This window comes from Eumetopias jubatus, unplaced genomic scaffold, assembly GCF_037043125.1.
Source record: "Eumetopias jubatus isolate StellerSeaLion01/CBP00866 unplaced genomic scaffold, mEumJub1_p1.0 scaffold_106, whole genome shotgun sequence".
In the NCBI taxonomy this organism is placed as follows: domain Eukaryota; kingdom Metazoa; phylum Chordata; class Mammalia; order Carnivora; family Otariidae; genus Eumetopias; species Eumetopias jubatus.
The window spans coordinates 108169-133936 of record NW_028274912.1 but is presented as its reverse complement, the minus strand read 5'-3'; the positions used below and the strand labels follow the sequence as shown (position 1 = coordinate 133936).

Here is a 25768-nt window from a genome sequence, read left to right as displayed (position 1 = left end):
ATTTATAGATAATATTTTCTACTTCACATTATAAATTTCAAGCCATGTTATGTTGTTATATCATTAGTTATCTTTAATTAGGTATTATGCTAGGTGTAAATAATGAAGTTTAAATATTTGATTACTTTTTTTGTTGCTAGTGGTATTTTTGGCTTAAGTTACAAAACTGAGTATGTATTTAGGATGATTGACTAATTTTTGGTTTTTGTACATTTCCTATTTTTATAGACCAATTTATTCGTCTTTCTAAAGGCAAAAGGAAGCTGGTACTGGTTATATTTCTATATCAAAGTTTCTGACACATTCTAGTTATTTGCTCTTACGCTCTTTACAAGAAAATGTCTTGGTAAAGTGAAATAAGGGCTGTTTTATTTTTCATGTTTTAATTTAAATAATCATGCTGATTTTATACTGGGCATTGATTGCCCCTCACCACCCTCCCCCATCCATCTAATAGTTGGTGAATGCTTCATATCTAATTAACTCTTTAGTAAAACACACAAAACTACTGTCTCCGTCATTAAAAGACAGCTCTTTTGTCAGGACAATAAAATGTAAGCTGTCTTTCAGGCAGATAAATATTCTCATCTTTCTTGAATGAAGTTACTGTTTTCTTTAAATTTTATTTTTTTTTTAAAGATTTTTTTATTTATTTGAGACAGAGAGAATGAGAGAGAGAGAGCACATGAGAGGGGGGAGGGTCAGAGGGAGAAGCAGACTCCCCGCTGAGCAGGGAGCCCGATGCGGGACTCGATCCGGGGACTCCAGGATCATGACCTGAGCCGAAGGCAGTTGCCCAACCAACTGAGCCACCCAGGCGCCCTGTTTTCTTTAAATTTTAAATACTCGCAGATTGGCGAAGCATTGTACATTTTCCTAAAGGTCACAAAGTTCATTCAGTAGACAACAGAGTATTGATTACAGTGGCTTAAAGCCCACAGTGCAGCCTCACTCTGACCAGAGCAAATCCCTGCAGCCCACCAGGATGGGCTGTGTCCTGAGAGCACCTGTTGGTGTGGCTGCACCACTGTTACCGTGTGAATTCTCGTTCTTAGATTGTCTCTTAAATTAGGCTTTTCATCTAAAACGTAGTATTTTAGAAACATTTGGTAATTGCACAGTAGGAATTCTATGCCATTTTTAGCACAAATGGCAATTTTTGAATTGCTAATAGATATAATTTATGCTACCTGAGATTTTAAAGAAATCACTGAGGAGAAAGAGCTTTCTCTCCTGCTGAGATTAATTTATGAAATGACTCAAAACATCTTTAGACAGCAATTGAATATGATTATGAATAGAAACGTGTTATCATTGTAGCTGATTTTTGAGTTGCACAAACAGCTGTATGGTAATGTAGAAAACTTCATTATATAAAAACTGTGGTTCCAGACTCTTTAAAAAGTCAACAATAAGTACTTAACCCATTGCTCTGCTCTTGTTAAAATTTCCATACCCTCCAAGTTGCATATAAAATGGCATCCAAAGAGATTTTGATTTGGAAGTTGCAAGGTTGTAAGTTTAATTGCAATGATAGTGTGCCGTTTGAATTATTCTCATCTATAAACATGAAATTTGTTCCATTTTGATTTTCAGTTTAAATTTAATAATTTGAGAATTTGTAAATAGAAGTCTATTAATATACTGGCTCTTGGGTTTTCTTCCTTAAAAATAACTCTATTTGAATTAAAAAACAAAAACAAAGTTGCAGGATTTGCATTCCTAAAATTTTGTTGAAGGATACTTCTTTTGTATTTGAAAATATTATTGCAGATCAACTGCCAAGAGATTATAAAGAATATATAGGTCGCTGTCTTCCGGAGTTGGTGTGCAATTCACATACTTTTTTATGTCATTATTTCTTATACTTCGAGAGAAGTAAATAGAGGAGATTAAGACAGTTTTTGTGAAGTCAAATTGTGTATGTTTTGCTTGTTCGCTCAGTTATTTTATTTTATTTTATTTTATTTTTTAAAGATTTTATTTATTTATTTGAGAGAGAGAATGAGATAGAGAGCATGAGAGGGGAGAGGGTCAGAGGGAGAAGCAGACTCCCTGCTGAGCAGCGAGCCAGATGTGGGACTCGATCCCGGGACTCCAGGATCATGACCTGAGCCGAAGGCAGTTGCTTAACCAACTGAGCCACCCAGGCGCCCCTCGCTCAGTTATTTTAAAGCTACCCAGATGTTCGTGTTCAGAAACGTGGCTATTATATTTTATTTTTTACCGTTTCATAAATATAAGGTTAATAGAACTTTCCCATTGAGAGTTTCTGAGTTATCAAGATACACATTTGTGTGTATATAAATAATATATTTATTGACTTACATTGGGAAGATTTCGCTATCTCATTTGCTTTGATATACATACACAGATTTACAGAGGAGTGTGCAAAACTGGAAATTGTATACAAGAAAATAAAAACTTTTAGAGGATGCTTTTAACATAATTGGAAGTTCTAATTGTTTTTTCAGTTTATTTTAAATATAATTTTAAATAAATATATATGTAATTTAGTTATTGGGAAGCCAGTGTCAGAATTACTTAATTTACTGTAACTGAGGGCATATTGTCACTGTTTGATGGAAATATAGTTAGCTATTGTGCTGATTTAATTATTTAATTGAAGTTTTAAAGGTTGTCCTTGGAGAGATTGTGTTAATTTTTTCTTTTCCTTTTTAGGTTTTATATGAACAATTCAAGTTTTTCTTGAATCTCTATCCTGCTCACAGTTTGTGCCAGCATTGAAAATAGGCTATCTCTACACCTACTGGGCTTCTCTGGTAAAAGAAAAGATTTTTGAAATTAAGTTAAATTATTAATATTTAGTATTTGGTTTTCAGAGTGGAGATGGTTGAGAGATAAATCGATCAGGTTTTCAGAAGCATGATACTGCTGCTGTGCACCATTGGACTTCACTTACAGGGTTTTCCAGAGCTCTGCCACTGACCGACTTCGCAGCCTCGCCAGGGGTGTTGGGCCCGTGCGCTGCCTGTGCGTCTTGGCTCAAAGGCCACTGGGCGCCTTTGCTGGCGGGCATGGGGGGTGGTCTCCTTGGGGCATCCTGTACGTGCCCTGTGATACCAGGTCTGTCTCTCCAGCCCGGCTCCCCCATGCCGATGGCGCTGTTGGGAACGATGGGGTGGGGTCTCCTCAGTGACTCTCTTGGCATCCTGAGAGATGGGCACTTCTTCCCTTTTGGCTGAAGTAGCTCAGTCAGTAGTCCAGACAGTTTCTGGTTGGCAGCTCAGTGTGGGGAAGTTTTTGGAAGGCAGATGACACTTAACATCAAATATTTCAACTTCAGACATAATGCTGTTTTAATGGTTTGATGCTGTTTGCCAATAATTTTCATTAATTTTCAGCTTATACAGACAAAATGTGTGCCTTCTTTCTTCCTCTCACCTGGAAAAACGTACTGCTTCCTTTTGGCCCCCCAGAGAGGGTCTTCTCAGATGCACCGGGGAGGACTGGCAGAGGGGGCCGAAATCTCCCTGACGGGGTCCCTTCAACTAGCCCCTCCTCCCATCCACACAGACTTTCGAGTAGCATGGATTTGAGCGGTGAAAGTCACTGCATTGTCCTACAAATACAAAATCACCGAATGAATGAATACATGTCCACTCTTTAAATTAGCAAGGTTGGAGGACAGTGGGGTTGTTTAAATAGGGTGGTCAAGGAAGGCCCCTCTGAGGGGCGGCACTCAAATGCTCTCCAGATGGCAGAGTGGCTGGGCCGTGTGCAGAACAGGGAAAAGAGATGTGCAGGCCAAGGGGCCGGGTGCTGGGGTGCTGCTGGAGCACAGGGACGCGGGGGCTGTGCTGGAAGGCAGGTCAGTGAGGGCTCCCATCTCCTCCTGAGCGGGAGAGGGAGCTGTCTGTGTCTGTGGGTGTCACACAGCACACAAAGGACACTGAGGCTCGGACCCCACTTGTCACAGGACAGCACAGCTGGTTCAGGCCGGACAGCTCTGGAGAGAGGACAGAGACTGTTGGCTTTGTTCCTCGCACCTTTCTTCCCCCGCAGGCAACTTCTGTTCTGCGTCTGAAATTCAGTTGTTACATCTCCTAATAATTTTACTACTTATGTTTGTGTCACTAAAATAATAGTATTGTTTGCATGCTTTAAAAAATCTATATAAAGATTATCTTACTGTCCGTTTCCTGTTGTATCACGCTTTTTTGGCTTATCATTTATTTCTAAAATGGATCCATGATGACACATTCACTTTTCACTTCTCTGAAGTACTCCATTGAATGAACATGTCCATCTTTCCAGAAAAAGAGACTTTGAGGTTTCTTCTCATTTTTCACAGTTACAGACTTTGCTATAATGGTCACTGTGATTGTATGTTGTTCCCTGTGCACGTGAGCCGGAGACCCCTTAGGCTGTGTGCATCCTGGAAGTCTGAGTGACAGACTGCTCCTTACTTTTCCCAGTTTCCAATAAAAGCAGTAGAGCATGACAAATTTTAGAGCATAGAGAAAATACTGGCTCATCCTAAAAACACAACTATACTTACGATTTCAGTGTGTTTATTTCTGGCCACTTTTTCTATCCCCGGCTTCACGAGGTTGCCCTGAACCTCTTCAGTTTCACTCCCATCTTGGGTTGAAATTCACTTTAGCAGTGATAGTCTCAGAATTTAAGATCTTCTTAAAAATCTAAGGTAAAGTGTGTTCATTTCTGTTTTGCTTTTGCATCTTTCCTATTAACTGTGATTTCAGTAGCTTTTAACCAAAGAAAATGTTAGTTTTAGATGGATTCCTGATGAGGAATTCATGCACAGAATTGACTGTGTCGGCCAGAGCTGGAGTGAGAGCGTGCGTGTGAGCGTCAGTGCCTGTCCTTCTTGTGCTTCCGTGTGATGTTTACGTCCTCTGACTCGATTGTCAGCTAGAGGCGTTGGAAGTACTTAGTCCTTCTCTTGTTGGCGTGTGAGAATTAACGACTGCATTTACAGAAGTGCCTAGGTCAGCCCCTGCTGCGGTGTTCAGGGAAGGGACATTGTTACTCTGCTGCACTTGTGTGTCAGGGGCCCCAAAGAAAGATGAAAAGCCCATTTTTCCCATTTGCGTAACGCTTAATGTTGCCTGGTGACATGCCTGGCCAGGTTCTCATGTCCCTGCTCTCATACCGCACCATTAGACCTCAGAAGTGGTCTGCTTTACGAAACCATGTCCTGTTGTTCTTTGGTTGGGTAGCAGCCACGATCGATGCCTTTCATCAGATAATCGATACTGAAGATTTGTTAGTATCTATGCTTGCACTGCTATATACATCTTAACCTCTGATTTAGCAAAACTCTTAAAAGGGTGATGTGTCCATTAGATTCACCTTTGAATCCAAGAGGCAGGCTGAGGTATATTGGTTCGTTGATCCAAAGTCACCTCAGAAAAAAATTTTTTTAAACTGAAAATTCAGATATTATATACAGAAGATCTTTTTTATTAATCTAGGCAAACTTAAAGAACCTTTAAACTAAATCTACATCTAAAATGTGTAAATGTATACACACACACATAATATATATATTTTTTATTTTTTTTAAAATTTTTTTTAAAGATTATTTATTTGAGAGAGAGAAAGAGAGAGAGAGAGAGAGCACATGAGAGGAGGGAGGGTCAGAGGGAGAAGCAGACTCCCTGCTGAGCAGGGAGCCTGATGCGGGACTCGATGCCGGGACTCCAGGATCATGACCTGAGCGGAAGGCAGTCGCTTAACCAACTGAGCCACCCAGGCGCCCTATATATATTTTTTTTTTAAATAAAGGAGGTGTGCTTCAGCGGGATTCCTTCCTAGCTCCCGATTCCTTGCTCTTTCTTGACCACTGTGTTTGGCCCTGTCCTGTGTCGAGGGCCTGCACTAGCATGTGGTCCTTACACACACACTCAGTGTTTGACGTCTTTTCTCTGCCTGCTTTCTCAGGTTCTGTAAGTACCTGTAAGGTTGCCCAGAGGAAGGAATTAGTTAGCATTTCCAGATTCCTCCTTGCCAGAAGCCTGCCAGGGAAGCATAAAACCATCATACAGCCGGCAGTTATAAAATCTTACGTCTCACGTCCACTAGTTTTAAACAGGGCACTTCACATTTGTTCTGCTCTCCACCTCGAGGGTATTTCTGAAGACAGTGATGGTTTAATAATCTTTCTATATCAAGCACTCTGGGCAATGTTATTTACTAGCTTCAGCTCTGATCTAATTTCTGTTATATTTGCCATAGAACAGGAGAGCAAACTGAAAATAAGTGATTTTACTGCATTCTTGTGTCAGAATGAAGGTTACCTTTTGCATCATTCAGTTTCCACAGCAGCTCTTTGAGGAAAAGCTAGTGTAATCATAGTAAGAAAACGGATTGTAATGCTTCTATCAGTTAATCGGGTAGAATAGATCTAGCCATGCAAGCGGTTCTTAGATAAAGGAGGTCTGGATCGTTAACACGGCATCTTCCACATAAGCTGTGTTCATGGTATTTTGTTAATGGAAAGCCAGATAGACTGCGTAGGTGATCAGTCAGTCTGCGAGGACTCTGATTTTCGGTCCTTCCTTCTGTCCACTCTTTCTTCTTAGTGTCTCTGCATGTTGGAGGTGTGGATGGAGTATAGAAAGGAGAAACCAAATCATACCTAGACTTATACCTCCTGCTGTCCAGAGACAAACATGCTTAACATAAGCTGCACATTTAGTGTGACCTTTGCAAAGGTACGTGTGCTGCTTGTGTCTGAGTTTCCCTGTCTTAAGTAGAGCTGAGCGTTTCTGTGGCATTTAAAAGGTAGCTTATTTAAAATACATAGAAAAGTTTCTGGTGTGGTTAAACTGATATTCTATCAATAGAATTATATAATTATATAATTTAATATTTAATACATGATATATCAGTAGAATTTTTTCTCTTTTTATAAAAATACCTCTTGTTTTGGCACTTACTCCACATGGCCCCTGGGCCATCCGGAGAAGTAGGAAGAAGGAATTCTACTTTGTGGTACAAGATTTAGTCCCGGGCCATGAACCGGCTGTGTGACACATTCCTGTCAGGCATTGTGACTGACAGACTGATGCCACAAATACTGTGGTTTTGCTGTGAAATACCGTCACCCTCTTGGGTTTGCTTTTGGCTCTTCTAGGTGGCATTACTGTAGCTTCCATCTTTGACCTGCTTGGTGCTGAGGTCACGGGAAGGTCCAGGTACTCCTGTGGGGCCACTTGTCCACATCTTCCATAGGCCACCGGTCTGTTCTGATCCAGTTACGACCCAGTAGATCTAAACCCTAAAGGTGGAGGCCCATGTGTGGTAGACTCCAGTTGTTAAGAAGGAAATGGTGGCATGGCATCGGCTGTGCCTTTCTCGTCACCTGCTTTATGTTGCAAGGCTGGCTCTTGGGGCTTTTCTCAGGGTAGATATGCCGGCGACTGACATGGTAGTATGGGCGTGACACCTCTTGGTTGTTGCTGGTCCTGCACATCTGTCCTGTATTCAGGTCAACCCTAGATTTGAGGTGTGGCCCAGAGTGGCTTGCAGGTCCTAGCAGTCTTTGCCTGTGACCAGGGCTCTGTCTCCTTGAAGAGTGCTTCCCTCCAGTTTCAGAAGTTGGGACCTGCCCCTATTTGGTGATCTTCTCTAATATTACTGCCTTAGAAATGAGAGCTTATTTTCACTTCCTGAGTTCTTGGAAGCACTAGGAACTATTATGTTTTGTGGTTTATAATTACTTGATGAATGGAGAAGTAACTTTTGCTGTCTTTAAGTCATAGGTGTCCAGGGTGGAAGGCAGACTGACCTGGAGAGTCTAGGTGACATATGTATGTGTGGGCCTGTTCCTTGGAGAGGGGAGGTGAAAGTACACGTCCCAGGCAGAGGGCTCGAGGAGATCTGTAGTGCAGAAAACCTTCCCGGTGATGGTGCCACGTTTGCCTGATTCAGAGCCACTCCTCTGACAATACTGTCTTCAGTCTCTAAGGAACATAGCCTTGACAGCCATTGTCCCCTCTCTCTCTCAAGGCAAGGGGGTCACAAGTAGAATTGTAAGAATTACATATACACTGTGAACATGGTGTGCAACAGTAAATATTCTCCTGCATGAGAACAGCTGCATAGAACTGTATTTCCTGCTTCGGTGGATGCGTTATGTTTCCTGTTACTAAAACTCAGTTGAGACTTAGAGTTTTTGTTTTTAAAGTGGTATTGTCTTCCCACCTGAGACTAACCGCATCTTTGAATTCAGGAAATACAGTATTTCAACATATGGGTGTACCATGAATTTCCTATTTATAGACATTCAGGTTATTTCCAGTTTTTTATATTGGCTGCTGCTGGGATCCTTGTTTTTTTGTTTTGTTTTGTTTTTTAGGATAAATTTCCAGAAGTGAAACTGTTTGGTTAAAGTGTGTGCAAACTTTAAGGCTTTTGATAACACTAAGTTTGTTAAGAGAATATTTTGGTGTCTCCTGCTTTGGATTTTCATAGTTTTTTCTCTGTCTTTACCTGTACTAAAACACATCTAGATAGAAAGGGAAGAAGGAGGCCTGGGCTCTTTTCACAGTGGCGTGATCTTGTACACTGGGAAGTCTGAGGTGTCCACACACAGAGAAATGTTAGAACTAAGAAATGAGGTAGGAAGGTTGTCGGGTACAACATAGATACACAAAACCACTTGTATTTCTGTATACCAGCAGTGATCATCTGAAAATGAAATTACAATAACAGTTCCGTTGTTGTGGCATCAGAAAGAAAACAATAGGAATAGATTTAGCTAAAATACAGGGTTGCCTGCTGGAAACTAATAAAACATTTTTTTTAAAAAAAATCAAAGATCTAAATAAATAAAAGTCATCCCATGTTCAGGAATTGAAAGACAGTATTGTTACAGTGGCAGCACTCTCCAAATTGATCTGCAGATTCAGCACAATCTGTCAAAAATCCCACTTGGCTTTTTGGCAGAAACTCACGAGCTGACTCTAAAATTCATATGGAAATGCAGGAGACCCAGAGTAGCCAGTGCAACCCAGAAAAGAAGATCAGCATTGGAGGACTCCTGCTTCCCCATTTCAGAGCTCATTTCAAAGCCACAGTAATCAAGAAGGTGTGGGACTGGCAGAAGGAGAAATGAATAGACCAACGAACACAACGTAGAGTCCAGGAATAAATCTTTACATTCATGACAGATTGGTTTTCGGCAAGGATGCTCACACCGTCCGGTGGATTGTTCAGTGCACTCCACGAATGGTGCTGGGGCACCTGGACAGCTGGATGCGAAAGAAGGAAGTTGGGCCCCTCCCTCAGGTCATACCCAGAAAACCCCTCGTAATGGATCATAGACCTCAGCGGAAGAGCTAAAACTGTAAGACTCCTGGCGGAAAACATAGAGGCCAATTTTTGTGATCTTGGACGGTAAAAGCCCAAGTGACTAAAGAAAAACTTAAATTGTATTTATCCAAATTAAAAACTTCTGGACATCAGAGGATACCATCAGGAAAATAAAATGATAACCTAGAGTGGGGGAAAATATTTGTACTCTCACATATGCTAATCCCATGTCTAACGAGGTATTTGTTTCCAGAATAATACAAAGAGCTCTTACAGCTTCACAGTGAAAAGACAAATGACACCGTTAACAAGTGGGTGTAGGATCTGAACACACATTTATCCCAAGAAGATACGAATGGCCAATAAGCTCACGTTAAGGGTTATAACCACTTTGGGAGGAAGCTTGGCTGTTCATCAAAATGCTAAACGGGCCACATCACCCAGAAGAGGCGAATTCATAGAGACAGAAAGTTGGACTAGTGGTTGCCAGGGGTTGGGGGCTGGAGGAGCTGAGGGTGACCACTGTCCAGTGTGGGATTTCTCTCTCTTTGGGGTGATGAGAATAGTCTACAGTCAGATGACGGTGATGGTACAACTCAGCGTAGCAGGGAGGATCAACTTTGAGTAAACACAAGGGCTCACCTCATGTGGCCTGTTGGTGACACAGACACAGCCCTGGAGTGACAGACTGTTGTCCTTTGAGGGCAGTTGTCCAGCGTTGGGTCATTCACAGAGTAGCCTGGGGAATGCGCGTCCGTGTAACATGCAGCCTTCTGAAGAGTCTGTGGTCATAGAGAGGTAGACTTGAAGAGTGTTCACACTCAGAAAACACAAGTGTAGCCTCTGAGCTGTCAGCCACATGTCGGGGGCATAACAGATTTCACAAGAGATCACAAGCACATCAGAGTTTATTTATGTAGCCTCAAGTTGACCTGTTGAGGTTTCGCTTACAAAGCGGACAAGCCTGCACAGGAGGAGGCTGTCGTGTTGGGATTGCGCCGCGTTCCTTCCTGCTTTCTTCCACCAACAGAATTCAAGCGCAGAAAGCATAAGATTTTATGTCAGCCTTTGGTAATTTGATATTTAAAGGCACGAGCGTTCTAAATAGAATTCCTGGGGTTTTTTTTGTTTTTTTGTTTTTTCAGATTGTTGATTTCTTTTTTCTTTGGGTTACTAAGTATTTTCTGATGTTTAGCTTGTACATGTTATGATATGAATTTAAAAAAATTATTTGGGAATAGGGAGAATTGTAAATCATTTAGTATGTGTTATATTCCTCTTGTAGTGTTTCATTATTACTTTTTTGTCTTTTTTCTTTGTTTTCGTTTATGTTTTAGAAGTAATATAAATGGGGGGGAAGTAAAACTGCTTGGTAAAAGAATATTCCCTTAACTTTTTTGTTAAAGCTAGTTTTCTCAAATACCATATTTTATTTTGTTTTATAGGGATTTGTTTTGGCTGTTACTATCATGAGGGAAGCAATTGATGAATTCCGGCGTTTTCAGCGAGACAAGGAAGTGAATTCACAGCTATACAGCAAGCTTACAGTAAGAGGTTAGCAAGACCCTTTTGATCTAGCTTATCATTTGCTAACTGTAATCATCATTTTAGAGTGAACATAAGTGAAAGAAAACGTGTCTTAATTCTGTTACAAAATAGTATTTTTCGATTACATATGGTATCTAATTAATTTTTTTTAGTAATCTCATGACTACAATTTCAAGAGAACACATGTGAAACCCAACTGGTGTATGCACATTTTCTGTGAATATCACCTTACCTAAAATCTCTGTTTGTGTTCTATTTAAACGCAGTCGTAAAGGTCGGACAGACATCTGGTACCATGGCCTTAAGTGAAGGGACTTGGAGCCCCTACAATAAATGTCATGATCCAAAATGATAACTGCTTTATGCCCATTTCTCCTTCACTTCATTCAGGGCTTTAACCCTTCCCTAATTTTATGTTTTTAAGGAGCTTGTTTATTTGGTCTCTCAGTCCCAGTGGAGAAGAAGCGATGTGTAGAGGAGTGTGCGAGAAGCCATTATAGGCGGGCATTATGCCTGTCGGAAAGTGACACCGTGACAGTCATTACCTCAGCGAGGGACAGTGAAGGAGGGCACTGAAGAGCTAGACAAGTATGCATAAGAACTTGGAAGCCTGTTTATAAAATGAGGTTTAAAATGGAGTTTGTATCTTCTGTTTACATGTGGACATTTGTACACTGGATTTATTTATTTGAAATAATTCTCCAAAAAATATTTCTGTAGCTTATTGGGATATATTTCATATAACATAAAGTTTATCCATTTAAAGTATACAGTTCAGTGGTTTTTGGTATGTTCACAGAGTTATGAAACTATTAGCACCATCTAATTTTGGAACCTTTTTTTTTTTTTTTAAAGATTTTATTTATTCGACAGAGAGCACAAGTAGGCAGAGTGGCAGGCAGAGGGAGAGGGAGAAGCAGGCTGTCTGCTGAGCAGGGAGCTGGACGTGGGGCTTGATCCCAGGACCCCAGGATCATGACCTGAGCTGAAGGCAGCCGCCCAACCAATTGAGCCACCCAGGCGCCCCTAATTTTGGAACATTTTTAACATTCTAGAAAGAAACTGAATATATTAGCCATCATCCCATTCTTGCCCCTTCTGACCCTCTTCCAGGCCCAGGCAGCCCCCGGTCTGCTTTCTGTCTCCGTGGATTTGCCTCTTAGGACAGGTCACAGAAGTGGAATCGTGCAGTATGTGGGCTTTTGTCACAGGCTTCTTTCACTTGGCATTCTGTGTTCAAGGTTCGTCGGTGTTGTGGCACCTGTCAGGCTTTATTTCTGTTTGTTGCCAAATAATATTCCACTCTGGGGTATTCCGCGTTGTGTTCACCGATTCATCTGTAGACGGACGTTTGGTTTGTTTCCACTCTAGGCTGTTGTAAATAGTGCTGCTGCGAATGTCCGTATGTGAGTGTTTTTGTGTGAACATTGTTTTATTTCTTTTGTAAATATACCTAGAAGTGAAATTGCTGGATTATATGGTAACTATGTTTTTGATAAACTGCCAAGCTGTTTTCCTAATTGGCTACCCATTTTGCATTCTCACCGGCAGTGTGTGAAGGTTCCGGTTTCTCCACATCCTCACGGGCACTGTTACTGTCTGTCTTCTTTATTGTGGCCGTCCTGTCGGGTGTGAAGTGGTATCTCACTGTGGCTTGATTTGTCTTTCCCCGACGACTAGTGCTATTGAGCATCTTTCCATCTGCTTATTAGGTGGTTGTATGTCTTTGGAGAGATGTTTATTCAGATTTTTTGCTTACTGTTTTTTTTTTTTTCTCATTGTGTGTACCTCTTTTAAGATACCACCTTTTTTGCTTTTTGCAACGGGTTTGCCGCCAGAACACAGGTGTCGTGAAAACCACCGCTCAACCTAAACCAAAATGGGAAAGGAAAAGACTCACATCAACATCGTTGTCATTGGACACGTAGATTCGGGCAAGTCTACCACTACTGGTCATCTGATCGACAAATGTGGTGGGATCGACAAAAGAACTATTGAAAAATTTGAGAAGGAGGCTGCTGAGATGGGAAAGGGCTCCTTCAAGTATGCCTGGGTCTTGGATAAACTGAAAGCTGAACGTGAACGTGGTATCACCATTGATATCTCCCTGTGGAAATTCGAGACCAGCAAGTATTACGTGACCATCATTGATGCCCCAGGACACAGAGACTTTATCAAAAACATGATTACAGGCACATCTCAGGCTGACTGTGCTGTCCTGATTGTTGCTGCTGGTGTTGGTGAATTTGAAGGCGGTATCTCCAAGAATGGGCAGACCCGTGAGCATGCCCTTCTGGCTTACACACTGGGTGTAAAACAACTAATTGTTGGTGTTAACCAGATGGATTCCACTGAGCCACCCTACAGCCAGAAGAGATACGAGGAAATCGTTAAGGAAGTCAGCACCTACATTAAGAAAATTGGCTACAACCCCGACACAGTAGCATTTGTGCCAATTTCTGGTTGGAACGGTGACAACATGCTGGAGCCAAGTGCTAACATGCCTTGGTTCAAGGGATGGAAAGTCACCCGTAAAGATGGGAATGCCAGTGGCACCACACTGCTTGAAGCTCTGGATTGCATCCTGCCACCAACTCGTCCAGCTGACAAGCCCTTGCGTCTGCCTCTCCAGGACGTCTACAAAATTGGTATTGGTACTGTCCCTGTGGGCCGAGTCGAGACTGGTGTTCTTAAACCTGGGATGGTGGTCACCTTTGCTCCAGTCAATGTTACAACTGAAGTAAAGTCTGTTGAAATGCACCATGAAGCTTTGAGCGAGGCTCTTCCTGGGGACAATGTGGGCTTCAATGTCAAGAACGTATCTGTCAAATTGTTCGTCGTGGCAATGTGGCTGGTGACAGCAAAAATGACCCACCCATGGAAGCAGCTGGCTTCACGGCTCAGGTGATTATCCTGAACCATCCAGGCCAAATCAGTGCTGGATATGCACCTGTGCTGGATTGTCACACGGCTCACATTGCTTGCAAGTTTGCTGAGCTGAAGGAGAAAATAGATCGTCGATCTGATAAAAAGCTGGAAGATGGTCCCAAGTTCTTGAAATCTGGTGATGCTGCCATTGTTGATATGGTTCCTGGCAAGCCTATGTGTGTTGAGAGCTTCTCTGACTATCCTCCTCTGGGCCGTTTTGCTGTTCGTGACATGAGACAGACGGTTGCTGTGGGTGTCATCAAAGCAGTGGACAAGAAGGCAGCTGGAGCTGGCAAGGTCACCAAGTCTGCCCAGAAAGCTCAGAAGGCTAAATGAATATTATCCCCAATACCTGCCACCCCAGTCTTAATCAGTGGTGGAAGAACGGTCTCAGAACTGTTTGTGTCAATTGGCCATTTAAGTTTAATAGTAAAAGACGGGTTAATGATAACAATGCATCGTAAAACCTTCAGAAGGAAAGGAGAATGTTTTGTGGACCATGTTTTTTTTGTGTGTGTGTGTGGCAGTTTTAAGTTATTAGATTTTAAAATCAGTACTTTTTAATGGAAACAACTTGACCAAAAATCTGTCACAGAATTTTGAGACCCATTAAAACAAAAGTTTAATGAGAAAAAAAAAAAAACATACAACCTTTTTTTTTAAAATTTTATTTTACTGTGTTATGTTAGTCACCATCCATTACATCATTGGTTTTTGATGTAGGTTCCACGATTCACTGTTTGCGTACAACACCCAGTGCTCCATGCAGAACATGCCCTCGTAAATACCCATCCCCAGGCTCACCCGTCCCCGGGCTTACTGTTTTAACTGGATTAATTGTTTTTTAATTATTGACTTGTAAGCATTCTTTATACAATCTGGATTTAAATCTCTTGTCAATATATGGTTTGGAAATATTCTGTCTCGTTCTGTGGCATGTGTTTTCTTCTTCTCGGTATCCTCTGACGCACAGAGTTTTCATGTTATGATGTCCAACTCATCTGTGTTTTCTTCTGTTGCTTTTGCCTTTGGCATTGGAGCTAAGAAACAGTTTACCAACCCGAGGTCACGAGGATTTACTTCTTTATTTTCTTCCAGGGATTTTATAGTTTTAGCTCTGACATTCAGATGTGTGATCCACTTTCATTTCATATTTTGTGTATGGTGTGTGATACGGGTTCACATTCCTTTGCATGTGAGTATCCAGTTGTCCCAGTACCATTTATTGAAAAGACTATTCTTTTGAGGTTAAGTTGAATGATTAACTATTAAGAAGCTTTGATGCTTAAAGCTGTGGCATGATAGAGGTTAGGTGTGTTGTAGAAAAGAGGTATGCTTGCGTTTTGGAAAAGAGAGTCCCCAGAATGGCCAGGCAAATTAGGTGTAACCTTGGTATGTCTTTTTTAGAATATAATACAGATCCTGGCTTATTTTTTAAATTGTTTTTAACTGTGGTATTTGGACTGTGTAAAGATTTGTTTCTGTGTATTAATTGTATCATTCAGAACTAAATGGTATGGTGGCATCTGAGAAACTGGCAGAGGAGGCAGTCCTGCATGCCCTTCCTTTCTTCCACAGAAGCACGGAAAAGTCAAGCTCCTGCCATGAGGAATGCAGCCCACAATCTGGACTGGGGACTCTGGACCCTGCTCTGAAGGGAGTAGAGCAGAACTTACTTGCAGAGAATTGTGTCTGTCTGTCCAACCTGTGAGGGACACATGAAGGACGGACTCAGGATGTCTTTCTTTCATCTAACATGGATGTCACTCAGGACAGAGGAGCCAAAAGCCGGTGGGCATTTCTCAAGCCCATGTCAGGCTGAGGAGAGGCAGCAGTAGCTTGGGGCCAGCATTGACAGTCGACACACAGAATAGAGGGTCACGTGCCAAGCCAAGGAAGCTGGAGAGGGGACTTCTTTGGAAAATTGGGGCATGTAAAAGTGCCCGTGTTTACTGGGGAGTTTTGAAAGTCAAATCCAAGGCCAGCCCTAGATCACACTCAGAAAAGACCCCGAGAAAGCGTTTTGCCTCTGGCCAGTCTCTAGGCTCAGTGCAAGCAGAGGTGAAAGCTCAGGCTGAGTTCTAGGCAGCCTGGCTCTGTGTTGGAGTCCCCAGCACAGAGGCAGTCTGCGACGATCGGGAGAGGTTGGTCTCCCTTTCTCCCTCCCTTGCTTCGTTCCTCCCCCCTCGCAACGCCTTCCTTCTTCCCTCCCACCATCCTTCCCTTTCTTAGTCTCGCCCCCTCCCCATGCAAGGAAATCCTTTCCAAAACACTGGCTGAAAGACTTCTCTCCATACATGACAAAGAATACACACTTTACAAAATGAGTCTACAAAAGTCACTCTACGTGCATGGCTGCAGCATATACCGAACAACAAAACAAACCCAGAAGAGGGGGAAGTGCCTGATTTCCTGAGTTACCAGATTATAATAGTCAAAGTGTACAGGTTTCCACAAAAAACTTACAGAACATGCAGAGAAACCATGTGGCCTAGTCACAGAGGAAATGAACAGAAACCGTCCCTGCCGAAGCCCAGATTCTGGACTTAGGAGACAAAGTCTAGATCAGCTGCCTTAAGTCTGTCCAAGGAGCTAAAGGAAACAACTGAAAAACACTGACAGGATTAGGAAAAATGATGGGTTTTTTTGTTTTGTTTTGTTTTTTTGAGATTATATTTCTTTCTTTGACAGAGACACAGCGAGAGAGGGCACATAAGCAGGGGGAGGGTCAAAGGGAGAGGGAGCAGCAGGCTTCCCGCTGAGCAGGGAGCCCGAGGTGTGGGGTTCGATCCCAGGACCCCTGGGATCATGACCTGAAACGAAGGCAGACACACTTATCGACTGAGCCACCCAGGCACCCCGAAAAATGATGTATTAACATACAGAATACCAATAAAGGTATAGAAATTATAAAAGAAGCGAAAGGCAAAAATTCTGGTGCTGAAAAGTATAATAAATTAAAGGAAAAACTCACTGGAGAGTTTCAGCAGAGTTGAGCTGGCAGAAGAAGGAATCAGTGACCTTGAACCTAGGTAATTTCAATAACTAGATAATTTCAAGTGGAATCACCCATTCTCAGAAGCAGAAGGAAGAGTGAAGGAAAATAAGCAGGTCCTAAGGGACTTGTGGGTGGTGCCAAGTGTACTACATGTGCACACACTGGGCATCTTGGAAGGGAGAAAGGGTGGAGAGAATGTTGTAGGGAGTAGTAGCCATTAACTTCCCAAATTTGATGAAAGACATGACTCTACATACTCGGGAAAATCAGTGAATCCCTAGAAAGATAAATGCAAGGAAATCCGCACTGAGACACATGACAATCAAACTGTTGAAACCCGAGGACCAAGAGGATATTCTGAAAGCAGCAAGAGAGAAACACACAAGGAAGGGCTCTTGAGTGAGAAACGCTGGAGGTCAGAAGGACGTGGGGTGACATTATTAAGATGGGAAAAGAAAAAAATGAACCACAAAGCAGTGGATGTCCGTAAACCTCTCATTCACAAATGAAGGCGGATTGAGACATTTCCAGATGCCTTTAGAATCGAAAACAGGGACTCAGGCAGATAGGCATCCACCCATGTTCATGCAGCACTATTTATAATTGCCCACATGTCCACCGGTGGGTGAATGGACAAATTATGGTGTTTTTTCACATTGGAATATTATCCAACCATAAAAATTAATGAATACTGATAAACCCGGATGCCCCTTGGAAACATTACACTCTGTGAGAGAAATCAGACACAGAGGGTCACGGACTCTATGTCATTTACACGAAGTATCAGAACAGGTAGATGAATGGAGCTAGAAAGCAGGTTGTGGTTGCCACGGCCCTGGGAAGTGGCGGCAGCGGCGGGCGGGGGGCAGCTGCTTAGTGGGCATGACACGTCCTCTGTGTGAGGGAAATGTTTTTGAGCTTGATAGAGTGGGTTGCACAACATCGTGAATGGACTCAGTGCTGTATTCACTTTAAAATGGCTGATTTTGTTATGTCATTGTCACCTAAAAATAGTAAAAAATGAAGAAGGCATACTAATCATATCTTTTACACTTCTGTGACACTCCAACTCAGAATATTTTAAAAATAATTGTCCGTGGGTTTATTTCAAAGACAAATGCAAATTTACCTTTTTAAACAAGATAGATCATCATTGGTGATCTTTGGAAGGACATTTTTACGTGTAGATGATGATGATACTGCTTTTTTTTTTGACTTCCTCGTGAGTGTCAGTAACTTGCTCATTTGCATAACTGCCATTCAAGGTAGGTTGGCTTATCTCCATGTTAGAGGTGAGGGAGCTGAAGCTCAGGCCATGTGATTTGCCCTGAGCCACTGCAGTTTTGGTAGAGTTCATATTTGAACCCAGACCATTCTGATGTCAAACCCAGTGTTCTTTCAACTGTAGTGCTTTGCTCCGTGGCTGGTTATTCTGATGCAAATGACTGATAGGTAAAATCTGGGATGTAAAAAAAAATGCATGTATATGCTCATTGACTTTAGTTTGAAATTTGTTTTCTTGTCAAGAATACGTTCATCTCCTTAATTTCTAGTATTTCGTAGTGATCTGTTCTTTGAATGGCATTGATGGCTACTTCCTATGTGACTTAACTGTGGTTTGTTATATTTACAGTATTTGATCTTTTTGTATTTGGAGTTCTTCAGCACATTCTTGTAGAAATACTCTGGGAAAAGTTTTCTCTCTGTTTTCTGTGGAAAAGGAAAGCCATGTCCACTTTTAAGTATGCTCCTATCTTTGGGGTGCTTTGTTAGAAGCAGAGAGTATTTTAACTGGTATGCAATGTCAGTCAACACTGAGATTCTTTATTTATTTTTTCAGTTTATTGATTTATTGTTTTAGTTATCTTTGCACCCAGTGTGGGGCTCAGACTCACGAGCATGAGATCAGGGGTGTCATGTGCTTCCTGTGGAGCCAGCCGGGTGCCCTGACATGGACGCTGTTTAGTTAGCTGCATGTGTCGTTACTTGAGAAGCTGCTTCTCTTGCCGTGTGGGAATTCTCTGTGTCTGCTGCTGCCCCTGTCACTGCTTTCTCCCTGTTTGTGACTACTTTATTCTTCATGTTTAGCCCAATGGACAGCATCTGAGTCAGAGCCTAGCAGGAGAATGTGAAATTGTTGGCAGCTCTTACAAAAATCCCTGACGAGGACTTTGAATTGTGGGGCCGTTCTGTACTTGGATTCTTTTACCTCTTGCTCAGGAGAGGTGTCTGAACTGCACACTTGGCTGCAGTCATTCCACTGGCTGGCTCTCAGTTCGGTTCCCGATAGTCCCTAAGGACCCAGTGTGTGTGAGACACTGCGATGACCTCACGGGATTCAAACATGAGTAAGTCCTGGACGACGCTTTTTAAAGAGTTCATGCACTATTCTAGCAGGGACGATAAATTCAGAGTTTTGTTTTTGTCTTCATCAGCCACCAGATCTCAGCAGGACAACATCGTGTCACCCACTGTTGGTGGAAATTCCAAATTTACACCTAAAGCTAATGTGGGACTTTAGATTCAGAAATGGATCTGGAATTCTGTGATTGCAGAATGATGCAGGTGACTGCAGGTGATGACTGCAGTCCGTCTTAGCTGTTTCTTGTCATAGTTACGGCATTTTGTTATTTAACGTGCTTTCTAATATTCAGACATAGGAGAGAGAGGGAAGTCTGTTGTCTTTGAACATTGTGGGCATTGTGCGTGTGTGCACGTGTGTGTATGCCAGGAAGAACATTTACATATTTACCTGCTTCTGGTGTTCCAGTTTCCTTGCCAAAAAGGAACTTTATCCACAGAAAGTGGCCATGTCCTTTATTCCTGTCTGTTTTAGCATCTTTGATCCTTACTGTCAACACTGTTGCTACATACTTGTTAAAATTCTTAGTAGCTTTTTTTTTACATAAAATATCATGAATTATCTTAATGAAATTCATCTTTTAATGAAATTGTGTGTCATAGTTATTCTTGAAAAATCAAGGGATCTTAAAATCCCTCTTTACTGCCTTTTACACATTGTGGGTGATGTGCACTTTCACAGGGAAATCCTAATATGTAACTGGTTTCATGAGTTACTGCATGTTCCACTTGGTAAGAAGGATTTCCTTTTGTGACAGTCATGTCTTCAGATAGTTGGGTTTTTTAAAAAATAGTATTCTCAAATGTTAGAAGAATTTTCCCATCAGAAATTGCTTGAGAGCTCATAAACTCAGAAGTAATCAGAATGGATTGTCGCCATGCAGTCCGCAGAGAGGCGCCAGTGACTTTCCTTCTCTTATTCGAGTGGTTTCATCTCTCAGTGGTCCACTTTTGTGACAGTGCAGATGAAGAACAGTGGGTACTTGGAAGTCCTTTCTGTGTGTTTTCTGTATGTAGTCAGAGCAGTCCTTTGATAAATGTGCTCACCTTCTCACGTGTTTACATCATGCGGTCTTCTTTCCTGTCTGTGGTCTGAGCAGCGTTTGGAAAGCATCCATAGAAGAATGTACAGTATACATTACTACGTTTGTACCATATAATAGTAGTTTTTTTTTAAGATTTATTTATTTATTTATTTGAGAGAGAGAATGAGATAGAGAGCACATGAGAGGGGGGAGGGTCAGAGGGAGAAGCAGACTCCCTGCTGAGCAGGGAGCCCGATGCGGGACTCGATCCCAGGACTCCAGGATCATGACCTGAGCTGAAGGCAGTCGCTTAACCAACTGAGCCACTCAGGCGCCCAGTAGTTCTTGATCCTAGTATGTGTCAGGAACACACAGACAGTTGAGATTTGTTATCTCATCAGTTCAGTTCTCTGTGGCTGTACCAAGGTGGACATAGATACCCGGAACTAGGTATGTACTCATTACCCTCACCAGTCTTTCTTCCTCACGTCACCCTAAGAGGATCTGTATGAGCTTCACTTCATGATATTCATACACCATGTTTTGTTTTGTTTTGTTTTGTTTTTTAAGATTTCTTATTTATTTGACAGAGAGAGCACAAGCAGAGGGAGAGAGAGGGAGAAGCAGGCTCCCTGCTGAGCAAGGAGCCCGATGTGGGACTTGATCCCAGAACCCTGGGATCATGACCCGGGCCGAAGGCAGCCGCTTAACCGACTGAGCCACCCAGGCATCCCCCTTTACACCGTGTTTTTTATTGCATCGTTTGGAGATTAGGGGCCACGAGAAAGTAATGGAAAAAACTGGCTAACACAAAGTACCTTTTCACAGGTGAGAAGTGATTGTTGTTTTGTGTGTAGGTACCTATATGTGCTAGCATCTGGGACCTCTCTCTGCTACCTGGTGTCACTCTGGTGGTCACCCTTAATTATCGGCTTCTCAGCTGTGTTCATACCGCTATTTTCTCCCGAGTTACGTAGGGCGGCTGGCATATGTAGGGACTCAGGAAATGGGATGACACCCGAGGAATTTCCAGATCAAATAGGAAAAGTTTGAAGCCTGATCTTGTCAGCCAGCCGCCCAGTGAGGGTTCCCTTTTCCTGACGTCCTTGCCCGCTTTACTTTCTTTAACTTGCCAACTTCCGTGGTGAAAAATGCTCTCCTTGTGTTTTGCTTGCTGCTTACCTTTTAACATTTCATTGTTCATTTTGATCTTTGATAAAAGTTTATTCATCTTTTTTCATACATCTTTACCTTTTCATAATTTCTCTAAGAAATTTATCTGGTGACAAATATTTTTGTCTTGACTCATTTTTGTATCTTTTTCTTTTAAATGTAGATAAATTTGTACTTTTTATGTATGTAGATCTGATCTTTTCCTCTGTGGTTTTTACTTCAATCTTAGAAGGTCCATTCAACCCCGATGTAAATGAGTGTTTTAATCTCCCTACAGTGTTTCTGTGTGTTCATTTTCCGTAGCCGCTTGTAATTTTACGTATCAGGTGTGCGTTGTATGGAGAAAGGGATCTGTCTTCTTTTTTCTCCTCAAATGGTTAGTTAGTTCCTTTAAAAGCAGTTATTAACGTTACTAAAGCTCTTTTCTCAGACCTTGGAGAAATGGATCAGATTTGTTTGGGCCCTTTTCTTCGCTTTCTTGTCTGCTGCACGGGCTCATCCAGATTTCCGTGCCAGTTCCATTCCAGTTTTAAATAATGTTCCTTTTTAGCATGTTCTAGTGTCTTGGAAAATCTTTCCCTCGCTCCCTCCTCCCCTCCCTTCCTCCATCAGTTATTTTTCGTTTTCATTTTTTTCTTGTTTTCCCTGAGAAACACGAAACACTCTAAATATAAGATGATTGGGAGTTTTTCCTTCTGCTTGTGAGTTAGACCAGTGGCGTCGAAACCTCATAAATAGGCTCATGGTGGCTTGCCGTCTTCATCCGTGATTTCTTCATTCTTCTACCAAGGATCGATGTCAGCCTCCACACTTGGGAGTCTTTGAGCAGTAAGAAACTGCCATGGGATTATTGAAAATCTAAGGAAATGAGAGACTAGGGACAATTTTGAACCATCTTTAGTTCATATACCTCTCAGTAGTAATGTCACCATGCTGATTCATGTAGGGCCTTGGAGTTTTTGTACCTTTGTAGGCCCAGGAGAGAGGAAGGCTTTTTCCTAAAGCTTCTGGTTTTCGTGTTTGAGAACCTTAGAACTTGTTAATTATGGACTGTTCATATTAACAATATTTTGTATTTTAACATTTGGTAGATGTATAACAATTCTTTCTAAGCACAGAAAACAAAGATTAGACATTTCTCTTATGCAAACACCAGCAGGCTTCACCAAGACTTTGAAATGTCCTGTCAGTAGTAAGACCCTAAAAATTTTCATTTGTACCTGTTAGTTGAGAAAATATTTAGTATTGAGATACTAATTTTTCAAACCCTTGTACTTTTCTACAAAATCTTCAGTTAACGCAGTGAATTGCAATCGATACTTAATTTCATTATTTAGTTCTGCATATTGCTTCAGGCAAAAGATGTGTGCCGTGGTGGGCTATAAAGTATTCTGTATGGATACGCTCTTCTGGCAGCTTCTGAACTCTGTTGGTAATTACATGGATGGTATAGACTGTTTTAGCTAGGGACATCATTTTAGAGGGGAAGTGGTTGCCTAATATAATTGATCCAGTAAAGAACATTATGTGCTTTAAATGTTTCTTACCACGATAGAATATTTTATTATTTCCATATTCTTTCTAAAGCTATCTCATTTTTTTTACTGATGGAACAAGAAAAAGATTTGATTTTGTTTAACTTGAGCATCTTAATTTTTTTGTTATTGCTAAAGAATGCTTTTTAAAACTACTCTAATTATTGCTAGTGAATGTTTAAGAGTAAAAGTTGGTTACTTCCAGCAAGATGCTTTATAACCCTCACCCCAAAACAGCAGTATTTCCTTTTTTTTTTTTTTTTTTAATGTCCTAGGCTGTAATTACTACCGTTCAGACATCACTGTATTTGATCTCGCTCTGCTTTCTGTCAGCTCTCTGGAGTGTAGGTTTCCTGTGGGCAGGGCCTTGCCCATTTTGTTCCCACTTTTGTCCCCAGCCTGTGTTGGGGGAGGGATACCACATGCCTCCCTGCCGCTGCCCGCCTTCAGCTGAAGGCAGAATGGGCCACCCAGCCGGAGCAGAGTCCTGGCCTGTGGGCTCCCAGACGGGTTTCACGGGGCCCGTCTTTGTTTCCATCGCTTACCGGGGCCAGCCTCAGACTGTAAAGCGCCCTTCATTGTCACGAGACTTTGTCCATCTCTATTCGTACCCTTGCCTTTTCCGCTGTGTTTCTAGCCCTCAGGTTCCTTCCCTGCCTCTGGCTCCCACCGCAGACCTCTCCGATGTACCTGGTGTACCTTCTGGACTTCATTGAGTGCGCTCTTCCTCTGCAGCCCTGTCACGTGCTGGTGGTTTTTCAAGCAGGGCCTAGGGCTGCTTCACCTGGCGCAAGGCACTCCTCCTGTCTCTCCCTCTTCCTCCCTCATACACCCGATCCAGTGGCTTTCAGCTGCCGATTCCTTGCTCTTAATGCCTTCACGCTGCTTCCAGCCCCTGTCATGTTCTAGCTGAAGAAGTCTGATTTGGCAGTTTTTTCCTTTAGGATTGTGCTTTTGCTTGGCCTAACTAAAGTTCAGAAAGATTTTCTGCTATATTTCTCCTATGTTTCTTCTTCTAGAAGTTCTTTGGTTTTAGGGTTTGCCTTAGGTATATCCATTTTGAGTAAAGTTTTGTACCAGTACCTGGTGTTTGTGTAAGTACTTTTTTCGCATGTGGATATCCAAATGCTTCTAGCACCATGTTTTGGAAGAGTGATGTTTTTCACATGGCATTGCCTTACACTTTTGTCAAAAATCAGTTGTCTTTTGGGGCGCCTGGGTGGCTCAGTTGGTTAAGCGTGGCTCAGTCGGTTAAGCGCCTGCTTTCGGCTCAGGTCATGATCCCAGAGCCCTGGGATCGAGTCCCGCATCTGGCTCCCTGCTCAGCCTGCTTCTGCCTCTCCCTCTGCTGCTTCCCCTGCTTGTGCTCTCTCTCTTTCTCTCTCAAATAAATACATAAAATCTTTAAAAAAAAAAAAATCACTTGTCTTTTATCTGTGGGTTTATTTCTGGACTCTCTTCTCCATTTATCTGTTTGTCTCTTTATGCTAATACCATTCTTTTTTGATTACCATTGCTGTATAATAATTCTTGAAATCATGTACTGTTTTCCCTTCAACTTTGTTTCTCATTTTCAGAGTGTCGTCTAGGTCCTGTGTATTTCAATATGACTTTTAGAATCAGCTTGTCGATTTCTGTAGAAAATGCCTGCTACGATTTGGACTGGGATTGCATTGAATCTATAGATAAATTTGAGGGAGAATCAACATCTTATTCATACTACGTCTTCTGACCCATGAATGAGATAGATCTTTCCCTTTATTTAAGTTTTAAAATTTCTCTCAGCAATATTTCTTTTCAGAGTCTAGGTCTCTTTTAAAATATAGTTTACTTCTATATGTAAATAAACGTATTAATTACATTTCCCAGCTACCCACTTTGCTTCATAAACCATGTTAAATTCGGCTTCTACCTCCTCAGCCACTTAAAGTGTTGAGAGAGTTGGTGGGGGGTGCCGGTCCCACCCAAACAACAAAGACAAGCCACACGACCTGCTAATGTAGTGTGCAGTTGTCTGCCTGGGAACTACATGTGTCATCCCCTGGTGACCTTCTAGAGTGCCATTTATATGTCATCAGTTCCTTTTTTAAAAAGTTGCTTAATTATCTTCCACTCTTATTGCCTGTGTGTGTTTTGTTGGGAAAGAAGTAATGATATAATTTCATCCTTATTTGGTAATCTGTGTCTGGTTCAGTGTGGCTTATAGAGCTACTTTGCCATTGGTCCATTACGACATTTGGCTCATTTAACTGATTAAGAATAGATTGGTCATAAACTTGTCTTGTTTTGAAGTGGGGTAAGTTTGATGCATTTGCAAAAAACAAACTAAATGTCATAAAAGTATATTTCAGTTATGCTTTGAACCTGTCACAGGATCTGGGTTTAGTAGACACTGTGATGTTAGTCTGTTCATAGCAGGTAAGCACATTGTCAGAGGTGTGCGTGCATACTGGGCGCTCATGTGGGTCCCTGAAGGCTTTGGGAGGCTCTGTTTGCTGTGGAATTAAGGAGGGCTGTGAAGGGAGGGCTTCCAGTCAAAAGAAACAGCAAGTATAGAGAACTCGGGCCCCAGAGAGTTGTAGCATACAGTGCTAAAAGCAAATGTAGACCCTTTTAAAGCCAGAAAATTAATTTGAGATTGGTTGTCAAGAATATGTGTATAATGATGTAAGTCTGAATTATCTTCTAAGTAATTGTCAAATAATGGAGATTTTTTTTTGGTGGAGATAAACATAATCCTTAGTTTTGCCACCCACTTCATCTGGAATTCATATTGAATTAGGGAGTTGATAGTAATGGAGACCATTTAGGGGAATATTCTCTTTATTCAGGTAAAAAATGAATAGCACTGAGATTGGTGGGCAGGGTCTATGTTTAAGAAGCTTTGGAGTAAGGAG

At 41.8% G+C, this 25768-nt stretch overlaps 1 protein-coding gene across 1 annotated transcript in view; it reads left to right on the top strand.

Moving 5' to 3' along the window:
• The window catches only part of LOC148161627 (putative phospholipid-transporting ATPase IIB), a 136288-nt gene that overhangs the window by 34439 nt on the left and 76081 nt on the right, over window positions 1-25768 (top strand). The window contains exons 5-8 of the mRNA XM_088020688.1: window positions 2683-2783; window positions 10749-10857; window positions 11276-11439; window positions 20754-20991. Coding sequence (XP_087876814.1) covers window positions 2683-2748 — 66 coding nt within the window. The 3' untranslated portion in view covers window positions 2749-2783; window positions 10749-10857; window positions 11276-11439; window positions 20754-20991. The remainder of the gene's footprint in view (window positions 1-2682; window positions 2784-10748; window positions 10858-11275; window positions 11440-20753; window positions 20992-25768) is intronic.